Source organism: Carya illinoinensis, chromosome 13 (genome assembly GCF_018687715.1).
Source record: "Carya illinoinensis cultivar Pawnee chromosome 13, C.illinoinensisPawnee_v1, whole genome shotgun sequence".
In the NCBI taxonomy this organism is placed as follows: domain Eukaryota; kingdom Viridiplantae; phylum Streptophyta; class Magnoliopsida; order Fagales; family Juglandaceae; genus Carya; species Carya illinoinensis.
Window position 1 is genome coordinate 26,866,870 of NC_056764.1, and position 15,059 is coordinate 26,881,928.

Consider the following 15,059-nt stretch of genomic DNA (forward strand, 5'->3'; position numbering starts at 1 on the left):
TTACAATAGATCATATGACCAAAATCAATTAGTGGACATATAATGGACATGTGAAATATAGTTGGAGAACTCTCTGCTGCCAAAAAATCATATATTCTTACCTTCTACTTCGATAATTTTTTCGATTATTGCACAGTACGACATTGGCATTACAAATCAATTTATGAACTTCATGCAGCAGAATATGGGGAAAAGGCAAAATCCCTTGACGGTAAAAGTGATTGGTTGGAGACCACCCACTGCAAAGTGTTTAGAAACATTAACTTACAATAGGTTGATACTGCTGCTGCTTTATTCCTCGATCTTCCTTCATCATCGAGGACTTCTGGAAACGATAGACAACACCTCATGACACGAGGTAAGGCTTCATTAGAAAGCATCATTAGGTGTATGATGAGGACGGGAAGGGGATGGGGACCTCTCTTTCCTTTTGCCTATCAATGAAGCAGCTTTATTATCAGAAAACTGGAAGGACTCTGGGCTGTTATGTAAGCCATGGCCACTTCTAAAACTCTCTTGCTTGCAAGGATTTAGTGAAGGAAGGGTGTACGTGGCATGTCCATTTTCTGAACTTTCAACATTTATTGGATCTTCATCAAAAGCATCACAAGAACTTGGCCTAGTGATGCATAGCCAAGTTGTGAAAGACTCCTTGCACTCCCTGTTGTGCCCTGCAACAGGCACATGCCATGATCCTTTTTCTGATTCCTGCAAAGGAGATTGGAGTGTCAACACTCTATACATGAAATGAGAGGTATAGCTTTAAACCATAATAACAAAGTAGATGTCATAGTCAACTTATTTTACACAATTTGTCAGGAACACATGGACCAATCACTCATGCACAGCCCAACCGCCTTTTTAATGGCATTACCTAAGAAAGCTGCTAGAAGAAAAGCATTTTCCATTTGTGGGATGTGGAACCAGTTGAAAAATTTTCGACGACAAAGAAAAGTAATACAAATTTTGATTGTGAGTGTATTTTGATAAAATATTTTAGGTAAAAATGTTACCAAGCAAAAGAAAGGAAGAGAAATTATCCTGAAAGAAGAAAAGGATTGCAATTATTCACTCTATCATAAGCAATAATACTAGGGCTAAGGAAAAGATTAAACTGTACAACATTGCTTTTACTTTATTCACTGATAAATTGTAAACATCACTTGCATGTAGTCATGCAAATATTAAGGTATTTAATTAAAACCTTGTATATTTTTGGACCATTATAAATGTAATGTGTTAATGCATTCAATACAAGAAAGATTAATAAGTTCCATCTAATAGATAATTGAACTCATTTTAATGCAGAAGAAGATTGAAAACAATGATATACCATGTTTTTTTTTGATAAATAAAACAATGATATACCATATTGAAGTGAACTTTTATGTAGCATACATGCATCTACAATTAAAGTACATTACAGAGAACATCTCTCATTAGTTGCTTTTGATTTCGGTTTTAAGATCTGATTTCTTAATCTTTTCAATCAATGGCCTGAGCTATCCCTCTCTTGTAATGTGAGGGAGCTTTGTTATTCATAAGCCTCATACACCACACACCACATAATTTTTTACTTTTTTTTTTTTTTAAATTCTTTTAAAATTTTATTTAGTTTTATTCTTCTTAAAATAATTGAATTTTTCTACTAATCATCCATATACCACACATTTGGTAAGAGACAAAAATTTAAAAATAATAAAAAGAGTGCCAGCAATACCCAGCCACGGTTTAGGGCCAAGCTTCTGTTCTTTTTTTTTTTCTTTCTTCCTTTTTTTTTTTTTTTTTTTTGGCACTTCTCTTTCTGCATTCTTTTTCCATCCAAGGGCACCAGTCATAATTTAATGGATTTCAGTTGTTAATTTGAAAAATAAAGGTATTGGAGGTTTCACATCACAAAAATAGTGAGTGTGCTAATCAGTGAATACTAAAAAAGAAAACCAATGTATCAAAATTGCAATGGTTCACATTGAATTAAACACTCCCAAGAATCTGAAACCACAAAAAAGTCGGAGAGAACATCAAAGCATAATTTTTCTTTCATTTAAGAGGACATAACTGAATTTAAATGCTGTTCTCTATTCTAAAAAGAAATGACTAAAAGTAACTGTACTACTACAAAATAGCAGGAATATGGCTCGAAGTGATCAAAATTGTCGAAGTTATGCAGACTTCCAGCCTTAAGATTCATAGGCAGGAATGTAGCAAATAAGGAGCTTACCAAGGTTTGACCAAAGGTTTATATCGAGCTCATAGGAAAAAAATAAAAAAGTGAGCTATTATTTACGATCACATTGCACAATGATATAGATCTGAACTCCTCAAGGACCTTTGTTTAAATTCTCCAAGCTTAAGTAGAATATGGAAAATCTATTTAATACTTATGAGATACAATGTTTTACAACTTTATCAAAACTAGGAATTTATTATACTTCAAACAAGTCACTAAACGAAAAATTTTCATCAAAGTCCTAAATGATTGCCCAACATAATTCCTCCAAGATATTCCGCTCAAGGCAAACACATCTCCCCATTAATGCCTCCCAAATCTTTTTTCTGTCTCTAGTCTCTACGGCCATATTTCTGTCTCTAGTCCCTCTCCTTTCATTTTCGATAATGAGTCTTGACGATAAAAATTATCATTTTCAGCATCAGCCAAAATGCATTAGCCGTCGCAAACAGTGACAGTATAAAAACAAATACAAGTGCACCGGCTTGCATTCACGCACAAACACAGTCATGCGGGAAAATTAGTGCTGACCAGAGCTAAATAGTGGTTAAGCCTAGAGAACAACTCATTGACAACAGATGAATATACTATTAGATGAGATAACCATTTACACAATGGTATACCTGGATAACAGATGAATATGGAGGAGGCATCTGAAGCTTCAAATTACCTTTCACAAAAGAATACCGAACCTGGAGAATAGGATGCAAGAAAGGTTTATTCACACAACATGGATAACATGTAATGGAATCATATGTGTCCAGGTGCAAAATCCTTGGTGCGTGAACATCAATGGACTCTGCTTACAACATTGGCTTGCATCATTTCATAAGTTTTGTTCATGGAAATTGAAAAATAAAATTTTTTTCTAAATTTTATTTACCTATCAGAAAAAAAAAATTTTGCTCGTGCAAATTGGTATGCACCAACAGTTTTGTATAATGATAACAATTACCTTCTCGCCGAATATCTTTTAATCAACAGGAATTTTCTGTACTTTTTCTTTCTTTTCTTTTTTTTCAGCGGGGAGCACTCAGCAGCTAAGGTGGATTCAATGCTTGTAATAACTTTTCAATACATTTCGAACACAATCAGTAACAAGCAACTACAAAGGAGTCTGAAAATACATATAACATATCTACTCTTATCATGGCACCAAAGTCTTAAATCACCAAGCTTTTAGAATGTATACGTAGAAAGCAACATTGATAATTGTACATGTGAACAAGTTTTTGCTATTATAAATTATTAACTTAGTCTAATTTAAACCCCATCCCTCTAAAGGTCACTCAGATTAAACAGACAAAAGTTTGCATGCATCTTTGACACAAAAAGTTGTATATGCTAGATTTTTTATACATAAAGAGAAGATTAGAAAGTTTTATGCTAGTTTTTCCCCACATAAACACGACAGATTTGGAAAATAATAAGAGTACAGATTGAAATATGAACAATTCAATAATATACAACATATAACCAGAAGCACCCACCAATGTTTGTAAAGGAATCAATATGGAATAAAAACAACTATGAAAAGGATAAGCTCTTCAGACAGTACGTACTTGATGTTTTTCTTTCCACTTGAGGAAAAAGCTATTTCCTAGGAGTTCAAAAATGTGATCTCTCATTTCATCATTTGTCACAAGTAAGCACTTAACTTTTACGGCAGCATATAGCCAGTACCTGATTTATATAAGGCACCATGAGTAAATCTGGAAGAAAATCGTAATAATAATATAGGTGCAATAGATGCACTTCATAAATGTACAATGAAAACAGCATCAAATCGGTTATGATTCTAGTAGCTTCTTTCTACTTTCTCCTCTCAAGTAAGTATTCAATTCACTTAAACGAAAGAGACATGCACCCAGCAATAAGGGAAGTATTAGATCTTATTTTTTCTTTGTTTTATTGGCAATGGGTACCCACGAACAAAGTCCTAACTAATCCCAGGACTGCATAGTCTCTCAGCAAAGAGTTTCTCAAAATTGTACCTCGCATAATTCAAAAGAAAATTCTCCCAGCCTGATTGCCCCACCAGTGTGTGATAAAAGGGGAAGTATCAGATCTTTAAATAGATTCAATTGGACAAAATTATCAAAAATATATGGATTCAATTGAAAGAAGAAAATTTTTGCCTCAAGAAAAGTTATGTATTTAAGCATATACTATTTTGAGCAAAAAATGACAGCATAAAATGCATCACAGAGACTAGCACTGGTTTAAAAAGCATATACCAATCATCATTGGAACCAGTTGGTGTCATATAAAGAACACCTTTATCCATCCATTCCTCTACCAGCTTTCTGTGGGAAGGATTCTCCAGAAGTCCCCTAAGACGTTTGTTATGCAAGACAACCAGAGGCCATTTGTTTCCACTCCCATTGTACAATTCTTTCACGACAGCATCAAGCTGCTCTATTGCAATTTTCAAACATAATCATTGATGAAAATAAAAATTAGTGGTAAGACAAAAAAGAGCGAAGAAGGTGAAAAGGACAAGAGAAAGACAGCTCAACATAAGATATACAACCTGAGAAATACTGAATCCACCATCTGCAAAATTTTGTTGGTAGAGACCAATATTTGCCCCATCCACTATAAATTCAAAATCAGCATGTTTTTCCAGCCACTCCTTCAATAAAAGGTATAATAAGTAACGAAACAGTATATCAACAATTTACAAGAGATTCAGGACAGGAAAGTACAGTGTTTGAGCAGAGAAAATAAAAAATGAAATATTTTCTTCAGCATAATTTTTTTTAATTTCTTTTAACTTAGTGATTAAATAATTATTTTTTAATAATATTCTGATTTTTTTTCTTTTTTAAAAAATATTTAACTATATTTAAAAAATAATGTAAAAAATTTAAATAAAAATAAAAAATAATAATAATAATTTAACAATTAAAAAAATAAAAAATAAAAATAAAAAACCTCAAAAGTTAAACGCGGTGAGCTCCAGTTGGATGCCCCAGCGGAATCCCTTGCACCACTCTTTTTTTTTTGTAAGAAGATATTTTATTGATCTAGAAATAGGCATAGCCCAAGCACATAGGAGGCATACATGTGATTACACATATTTAGGAGCTAGAAACAATTACAAGGAAATTGTGGAAGCTGAGACCATTTAAATCCATAGCAATGGCCCATATAAATAAAGTCTTCAAGAAAATACTCTTACACTCTTCCAAGGAGCACTCACAATTCTCAAAATTTCTATCATTTATTTCACTCCAGATGCACCAAAATAGACACATGGGAGCCATCTTCCACACAACTGCAATTTGTGGTGTCCCGTGATCCCTCTCCAACTAGCTAGTAGTTCAACCACCCTCCCTGGCATAACCCATGCTAATCCCACTTTGCTGAAAACGTAATTCCACATGGCCCTTGCAAACTCATAACAATGTAGTAGTCAATGATCCACTATTTCACCACTATTTTTGCACATACAGTACCAATCAATGATGATAAACCCACTTTTTCTTAGATTATCAATGGTTATAAGCTTCCTGCTGTCCAAACTAAAAAAGCAGCCTTAGGAGGTGCTTTACTCCGCCAAATGTTCTTCCAGGGAAAATGATTACTAGCTTGAGCAGTAAAAGTCTCATACAAAGAGCATACAGAAAATTTTCCTTTGCTGGAATGCTGTCACTCCAACTTATCCCCTCCTGTAACAGCAAGACTAATGTTGTATAGCAAGTTAAAGAACTCCACCAGGACACCTACTTCCCAATCATGTGCCTCCCAAATGAAGCTAACATTCCATTACTACGAACCATTAGTCATTTCCCGCAAGTCAGCCACCAAAGCATCTTGTTCCTGTGCAATTCTAAAAATAGAGGGATAGACATCCTTAAGACCCATATCTCCAACCCAAACATCATGCCAAGAACTGATTTTATTGCCATCCCCCATACACAACCTAGTATTGCTAGAGAAGACCACCAACCTTTCCGGATATGCTTGCTTCCATAACCCCACTCCATATGCCCCCCAACTTCACTAGAGCACCAACCCCCCCTTATACTCCCATACGTAGTATCAATCACTACCTTCCATAATGCTTCCCTCTCACAATTATATCTCCACAAACATTTCCCAAGAAGATCCTTGTTGAAGGCCCTCACATTGTGAACCACCAATCCAACACCCCTCAAGGGAGAGCACACTTTATCCCACCCAACTAAATGAAACTTAAACTCATCGCCAAGTCCACTTCACTGAAAATCTCGTTGAAACTTCTCAATCCGAGAGCCAACACTAGCTGGAAAAGGAAATAATGACAAGAAATATGTGGGAAGATTTGAGAGGGTACTCTTATTAGTGTAATCCAACCCCGTTTAGACAAATACAATCTTTTTTCCATCCAGCCAGCCTACGCTCTATTTTCTCTAGCAACTCATCCCAAATAGTCTTGGCTTTGAATGATGCTCCCAACAGAAGGCCAAGGTACTTCATCGACAACAGCCCAATATGTTAGCCAGCCCCCTGACATTGCGTACATTACCCATAACAACCATCTCCGTTTTAGAGAGATTTACCTTTAATCCGGAGACCGCTTCAAAATATAGCAAAATAGCCTTTAAAGATTGAATATGGCCTAGATTTGCCTCACAAAATAACAGCGTGTCATCTACAAACAAAAGATGCAAAATAATGCTACAAACATGGTTAGTATCCCCCACTGAATAACCTGAGAAAAAGTCTCCCTCCATTGAAGCCAACAAACAACATTCTGCTTAGGGCCTCCATGACAATAACAAATAAGAGAGGTGATAATGGATGGCTTTGCCGCAACCCCTTCGAACTGTTTAAAAGACCCACGGGATCACTATTTCCCAAGACCAAGAAGCAAACCGTTGACACACAATGCCTCATACACACCCTCCATCTCTCCCCAAAACTACATCTCCTCAACAAAGAAAAAAGGAATTCCCAATTAATGTGATCATAGGCCTTCTCCATGTCTAATTTGCATAAAATATCTAGGACTCTTGACTCGATCATGTTGTCTAAACATTCATTAGCGATAAGGATCAAGTCCAATACTCGTCTACCCCTAATAAATGCATTTGAGACTTAGAGATGATTTAATCCATAACTGTACTCATCCTATTAGCAAGGAATTTTGAGATTATCTTGTACATACTACCCACAAGACTAATAGGTCAGAAATCTTACACCTCTATTGCAACAACCTTTTTAGGGATAAGTGCTAATAAATGTAGCATTTAAACTTTTCTCAAATTTCCCAAAAGTGAAAAATTCACGAAAAACCTGCATGTTATCCTCTTTCACCAACTCCCAACAAAACTGAAAAAATGCTATAGTAAAACCATCAAGGCCCAGAGCTGTCTTTATTCATTTCCATGACTACTTGTTGTACCTCTTCCTCTTCAAAGGGTTCCTCTCCAGCCAAACCATACTAGTCTGATCAATGGCCTTAAAAGATCGACCACCTAATCTAGGCCTCCATTCAAAAGGTTCCAAAAGCAACTCTTCAAAATGTCCAACAATGTGATCCTTTATCGCTGATTGGTCAGAGGAAATACAGCCTTCTATGGTCATGGTCACGATGGCATTATTTTTCCTGTGTGAGTTTGTGACCCGATGAAGAAACTTTGTGCATTTGTCTCCCTCCCTAAGCCACAATGCCCTTGATTTTTGCCTCCAAGAAATCTCCTCCATTAGGATCACTCTTTCTAATTCTAAAATGAGCCTTTGCAATTGTTCTCTACTTCTACACCCTCCAATCTTTGTAACTCTTGTAGTAATGACTTCTTTTGTAATTCTACATTACCAAATACCTGTTCATTCTATGTCTTCAAATCCTTCTTCAAAACTTTCAACTTACCAACCAATATGACGCTAGGAGTACCCTATAATTGGTATGAGTTCCACCATTGTCTAATCAATTTCTAAAACCCTTCAGTTTTTAGCACATATTTCTGAATTTGAAGGGCCTCTTCCCCTTGGATGCCTCCACAATCCAACAATATAGAAAAGTGATCTAAACATATCCGTGGTAGTTTTTTATGGCATACATCTGGGAATTGCATCTCCCTTGATAAGGATAAAAGAAATCCATCTAGTCTAGACCAAGCATGATTGTTAGACCATGTATATGTACCCCCAATAAGAGAGATGTTCATAAGTTCCACCTCGAATATGAAATCAAAAAATTCAACCATTGAATGGTTTTGTCCTCCTCTCCCTGATCTCTCACTTAGAAACCTTGTCACATTGAAATCCCCACCAATACACCACGAGACATACCACCAAGTACACAATCCTGCAAGCTTTTCCCATAGAAACCGCCTCTCACTATCCAAATTAGGATCTGCAAAGACCCACAAAAAACCATTTGCAGAATTTTTAAATAAACACCCCTCTAAGAATTCCCCTACAAACTCGTCGAGATTCTCCACCACCCTTTTATCCCACATTACCAAGACTCCACCCGATGCCCCATTTGAAGGTAGATATGACGAGCCTACATACTAAAAGCCCCAAATACTCCGGATAATACTTCTTCTGATAAGCTTCAATTTAGTCTCCATCAAACAAATGATGTCAACCTTCCATTGTCTTACCAAATAAGAATTTTGGGCTTCATTTATCAACTACTACAGCCCTCCCCTTGTTCCTTCCTCAGCTTGCACTCCCCTCCATTCCTTTGTAATTAATAGACCAAGATAGGCTCCTCAACTCTCTTTTTCTGTTTTACCCCATACCATGGTGATAGCGTCCTGCCTCAATTGCTATTAGAAGTGCCTTCAATTGATCTTCAAAGCCCTCACAAGAGATCCCTACACCTTTGAATTTCCTCTACTTTTTGCATGGCCCAATTTGAAGATAGACAAGGAGGAATGGTATAGATAGGGGTAGGAACATCCCCAATTTCCTCTGGCCCTATTTGATGAATCTTCCCTGTGATGAGTGTGGAACCATGCTGGAATCAGCCTTCCTCATTTTGTTGTAGCTCCTCACCCATGTTGGACCCAAATGGGACAAATGTTCCTTCCCCTTCTACCTCCCTCTTCTCATACACGTTATCACCAGTTGATGCCTCTCTCTTCGAAAGAATAGAACATGTTGTCGTCATCGCTAAATTTTTTTTCAGGGCCAGATTAGACCTTTGTCCACCCTTTCTCCTACTTAGCCCTATTCAGATACCTTTTTTGTAATGTATCCCCTTGTTTCTGATCTCCTAGCAACATTGCAACCCCCACATCGTCCAAACACTGAGGCATAATCTCTATTTTCATTGTCGAGTGTGTACCTCTTGCCGCCATGGTGCCAAGATGCAGCCCAAAGGTCATCGATGTGATCTGTGACGGCCCACAAAGCATCAGCCCTTCTAGTGAATCGTCGTGCCTCACCATGTCTCCCAATGCCCTTCCACAGAGCATTGGTGTATTCATCATTCCTGGTGCAAGGTCTCCGGCATAGACGTCGCAAGAAACTTTTCCAGACCTCGCCGACAAGGTGGTCGGGGGCATCTCGGTCCACAATGCCGGCGTCATCGTGGGCCCAGAAGTGGACGAAGATCCCACTTCAAATTGGGAAGCCCTTTGGGCCCGATTGGGCGTAAGCCCAGTCCATTTCAAGCACCATCCAATTTTTGGGTGAGCAAGATGGGCCTATACGACCCAAGCCCAGGCCAAGTTTGGCTTCTTGTATCAATCCTTGACCCAAACCCATCTTTGTTTTTAGCACCTTGGCCTAAGCTAGAATTCAAGCCCATGTCCACTCTACTTATCAAATCTTCTATAGCCTTCTTCAGTAAACGTATGTCCCCTTTCATTTTTTTTAGTAAGTATACCGCATGTCCCCTTTTATACCCGCAATTCCCTCCTTCAATCCAAATAGTACCCTCTACTCCTCACTTTCCACTAGGCAGACATCAAACAGGCCTCCACCACCTCTTTTAGGAATAGCACAACAAAAAAACTTCTCTACGGTTGTATGCTCCCTTGCTACCCCTTTTCTCCTTGCTGTAGCACCAAGCTTTGACTTGTACCATGTACCGCCGCCCTTCTTCCTTCACCGCCACCCATAACCACCTCTGCATATGTTTTGGCCTGTCTTCCCGTCTCCTTCCCCTTCCCATCTCTCTGAATCAAAATAAGGACCTCATTTTCCAATGAAATGGACAAAGCATGTTTTATCTCCTTATAAATGATTTTCCAACCCTTGCCTTCCATCCCTTCTAGTATCACTATTAGTCCTCGAGGTCCTCTATCACCAGAATCTGTGATTTCCAAGTAGAGTCCAAAAGCATTGGCATGTCGTTGAGAAACCAATGTTGTAGTCCCAATGCGATATGCCTTGAAAAAATCTTTACTTCCCTCCAAGGCTAATACGAACACCTCTGTTTTGATTAATAAGTGTTTTGAATACCCCATCCTGATCGAGTAACCTCTAAGAACTCAGAAAATGACTCCCAGAAAATAATTCCGACACAGATCACCGGAATATTACATCCATTTTTCTCCCTTTTGCCATAGCCTTTGCATAAATTAACCTTTTTCCATCTTTGCATAAATTAACCTTTTTTCACTCAGCATTTTTTTTCTTCAGCATATCGAAGATTAAAGTAGCCAATGAATTTTGCAAAGCAAAAGAGAACGCGAAAACCAAGCAGACATATATTAAATGTTCCATGAGTTAAATAAGTCTACTACAAACAAACCACGACATTCTAAGTGACCCATTATCTAAAATCGTTATAAAACACGCAACATAAATCGATAAAGACTCATATAATTGCTGAAGCCTGACCTGAAACTCGCTGAATGTCACCTTGACCTCCCTTTCCATGGCCAACGCAGCCACTGACTCAGCAAACCTCTCCGTCTCCGCATCATCTATATCCACACACCCCAGTTGCTCCCCACAACCTCTACACCGCCCAGTCGAATCCACATTCACTCTCTTCACAAGCCAATCTCCTTTTCCAATCCAGCCCAAACCATGCCACCCTCCCCCACTTCTCGAAACCGCCTCTTCCACTCGCCCCACCTCCCAATTCACGTCTCCCACATCCCTAGCCTTCCCACTGCAAAACCAGTCCTCAATAACCTTCGCTGTAGAGTCACTAACACTCCTCACTGAATTTCTCAATTTATGCAAATAACCATAAACCTTCCCTTCTCTCCCCGTACTCGCGCTCACCTTCAACAATGCAGCGAGCTCCGGTTCCTCTAAACTCACTCCCATTATATCCATATGGTCCTCAATCTCATACGCCTTCTCTGCCTCTAAATTCTCACAGAAACATAACAATGCCGGGTCGTACGTGCGCAACCTCGGCGCAAGCCTGTACTTCCCCATGCTCTTGATCAGTCCGAATGCATACTCGCCGTCTCCTTTTGCAGCGGCGAGGCGAGCGACGGCAGTGATTGAGGCCTCATTGGGGTTGATGTTGATCGACAGCATGTGATCAAAGATACGGAAACCGTAGTCCAAAGCTAATGCTTTTAGCGATGGATCCGCGACCGAGTTGGAGCAGAGGTAGAGAAGCGCATTAAAGTGGTACTGGTTTAGTCGCGTGCCCTGTGAACTCGCGATCTCGTATAGCGAGATAGCGGCGCGCAGGTCCTTGTTCTTGGAGCATAGAGTGAGTTCCGAATGGAATTCGGTTTCTGGGGTTTGATTCTTCTTCTTCTTCTTTTTGGAGACGTACGGATGGTTAGGGGTAGCCATGGATGGGCAGTCTGAGCTAAAACCCTAGATTCAAAAATTTTTTATATCTGTATGGGGTGATACCAATCGGGGAATTCAGCGGTCTGGGCTCGGCATATGTAAACGTTTTGGATGTGGTGGAATATCATTGGGCCCATCTGAATTCAAGTTAGAAATTGAGCCGTGGTGGGCTTTGATGGAAAAATATTTAATGTGAATAAGTAGATGCTAAATTTTATATGATTCTATTTACAATAAAAATAATTTTATAATTTAAAAAATCACATTAAATCATATCATTTTGTAAGATTATTTTTATATAATTTTTTTTGTGACTAGAGTATTTTTCAATAAATTAAACTCAATTAAGATATGAGTAATCTTATACACAATAGTAAACGTTTGGTTAAATTGTACAAATTATTTTTCAAAAACTTATTAGAGTTAAAAAACTAAATAATTTTTTTCTTTTTTTTCTTCTTTTTTTGAAAAAAAAAATGTCATTTCATTGATCATATAGCATGGCTGTCAGCCAATACAAAGTTACTAATACAATTAGCTAAGGAATCAACATCCAAAAGCTCATATGTGAGGGTTACAGCTTCCCTAGCCAGAGTGCGTGCTACTCTATTTGCTCCTTGTTTAACGTGCTGCAACTTCTAAGAAAAACTTCCAAGTGCCCTACAAATAACAGCAACCAGACATCGTAAAGGGCCATCTGAGTCATTTTGGTGTAGAACAGCATCAACAACTTTTAAAGAGTCTCTTCCGAATATAACATTCTGCAAATAAAAGTCCTTACATAACGTAACTGCTTCCAATAGCCCTCTAGCTTTAGCTATCAAAGGTTCCACACAACAACTTAAAGGCTTCATCAGACTTAAAATAAGTTTTTTTTTTTTTCTAAGGATATCTTTACCCACACATTTATCACTAAGGTTCCATTTAGATTCTAAGTGTTAACGTGTGATTTTTGTCAATAGACTGGAAGAGGAGAAGGATCCCCTCCCGGGGCGCATTGAGATGGTCATTGAGCCCGAGTCGATGAAATGCAGTCCCAAGGGTGCTGGGTTTGGGGGAGGTCGTGTGGGCCCCCGGCTCGTCTGATACAGTTGTATGGAGTCCATGCATATGGCCATGGTGGTGAACAGTAGATGAATGTAGGAAAAATAGAGAGAAATAGACACACGAATTTATGTGATTCAGCACTAGGCCTACGTCCACAGGGGTTTGGGGAGGAAAGAATCCACTATATAAGCTTGATTTAAAGTCTCTTGGGGTCTCTCGTCCTTACTGTACAATTGATTTATAGATCATTCTTCCCAATCTGGACATTATCGCAGGATGCCGTGTCTGAGGGTTGAAGAAGCCCTCCCGAGAAGCTTATCAGAAGTCTGGCCGAAAGTATATTCAAATAGTTCATTTGAAGATCACATTTGAAGAGTCCCCTTAAGTCTTCTGTCCCTTCTCCTTTTATCTCTTACTTTCCTTTCCTTTACATCGTGTCACATGGCTTCACGTTTTTTCCCCCATCCCCTACCTGTAAGTCTGACATTGCTTCATTTCCTTCATTTCCTTGTCCCGTACCCCTTGCTTGCTCCACCATCTTGTCCTCTAGTGAAGCCTCATTGGTGGGCTTGGGCTTTGAAAGCCCTTGTGGGCCTATGACAAAAATCTTTCCTAACAGATGCCCAAAATTCTCAAGGGCAATTTTGCTCAAAAGTTGACCTTGAGAATCTTCAGAGAAAAATATGCATCTGACTTGACCCATCCAAGTCCATAGAAAAGTAAATTCCGGTAACTAGTTCTTATCCTCCATTCCTTGCGTTAAGCAAAAAAAGTTTCCGAGCTAGGATTAGGCGAGACATGGGGTCGACTGCACGAAGTGCGACCACGTCGTTCGTCTTGGCAAGATAAGTAGGAGATTGTTGAGCAGCGCGTTGAGGCTGAGCTTGCTCTGAATCAATCTTGTCGATTTGGCGTGGTGGGACTCCGGGGTCTTCGCGGTTGGTGCGGGTAGTCTCGCACTCCATCGAGAGAGAGGTTTGTCATTCTTTTAAGGGAGCATTCCCTTATAGGAGCTTTCCAACTCAAGGAGCATTACCTCAGGGGAGGTTCGTCATTCCCTTACCGGAGCTTTCTTGCACGAGGAGTGTCGCCTCGGGAAAGGTTCAATATTCCCTCAGGGGAGCTTTCCCACACCCGAGAGCTTTCCCGCATGAGGTACAATTCCTTGTGGGAGGTTCATTCATTCCCTTAAGGAGCCTTTGTTCATTCCCATAGTGAAGCTTTCCCACGCGAGGAGCGTTTCCTCGAGGGAGGCTCATCATTCCTTACGAGAGCCTTTGTTCATTCCTATACAGGAGCTTTCCCACACTCGGGAGCATTCTCGTTTGAGGTGCATTTCCTCGGGGCAGGTTCGTCATTCCCACAGGGGAGCTTTCCTGCACAAGAAAAGTTTCCTCATGAGAGGTTCGTTCATTTCCTCAAGAGAGCTTTCCCGTGCTCGGGAGCATTCCCGCGCGAGGTTCATTTCCTTAGGGGAGGTTCGTCATTCCCTCAGGAGAGCTTTCGTTTATTCCCTTAAGGGAGCTGTTTTGCGTGAGGAGTGTTGCCTTGAGGGAGGATCGTTCATTCCCTCAGGGGACCTCTCCAGCGCGAGGTGCATTTCCTTGGAAGAGGTTTGTCATTCCCTCAAGGGAGCTTTCCCGCACAAGGAGCATCGCCTCAGGGGAGGTTCTTCATTCCCTGATGGGAGCATTCCCTTACGGAAACTTTCCTACACGAGGAGCATTGCCTCAGGGGAGGATCGTTCATTCCCTCAGGGAAGCTTTCCTGCGCATGAGAGCATTCTCACGCAAGGTACATTTCCTCGGGGGAGATTCATTCATTCACTCAGGAGAGCATTCCCTCAGGGGAGCTTTCCCCTACCTGGGAGCATTCCCATGCGAGGTGCATTTCCTTGGGAAAGGTTCGTCATTCCCTCAAGGGAGCCCTCCTTCATTTCCCGATTGAGATTCTGAGTATGGCTGTATAGCTAGAGTTCCTCATCACAAGTAGCAATTACGTTAGCCAAAATATAATTCACACAAGTTTTGAGGAAAAAAAACCAGAGTATTTTAGCCATTGTAGCCTA

At 39.6% G+C, this 15,059-nt stretch overlaps 1 protein-coding gene across 1 annotated transcript; it reads right to left on the bottom strand.

The window, feature by feature from the left end:
• Positions 1-74: 74 nt before the first annotated feature.
• Positions 75-12,010, bottom strand: LOC122291475 (proteinaceous RNase P 2-like). The gene is made up of 6 exons (XM_043099202.1): positions 11,021-12,010; positions 4,764-4,865; positions 4,468-4,643; positions 3,793-3,913; positions 2,854-2,922; positions 75-708 (listed from the first exon to the last, which is right to left on the bottom strand). The coding sequence occupies exons 1-6, from the start codon at positions 11,942-11,944 to the stop codon at positions 370-372; spliced, it is 1,731 nt and encodes a 576-aa protein (XP_042955136.1). The 5' UTR covers positions 11,945-12,010; the 3' UTR covers positions 75-369.
• Positions 12,011-15,059: the final 3,049 nt, after the last annotated feature.

Excerpts from the sequence above, each read along its gene's own strand:
- LOC122291475 (XM_043099202.1), bottom strand. The coding sequence starts at position 11,944 with ATGGCTACCCCTAACCATCCGTACGTCTCCAAAAAGAAGAAGAAGAAG. Across the intron at positions 4,644-4,763 it reads GTGGATTCAGTATTTCTCAG|CTTGATGCTGTCGTGAAAGA; the intron begins GTTGTATATCTT and ends GCAATAGAGCAG. Across the intron at positions 2,923-3,792 it reads AGTGGAAAGAAAAACATCAA|GTTCGGTATTCTTTTGTGAA; the intron begins GTACGTACTGTC and ends CCTATTCTCCAG.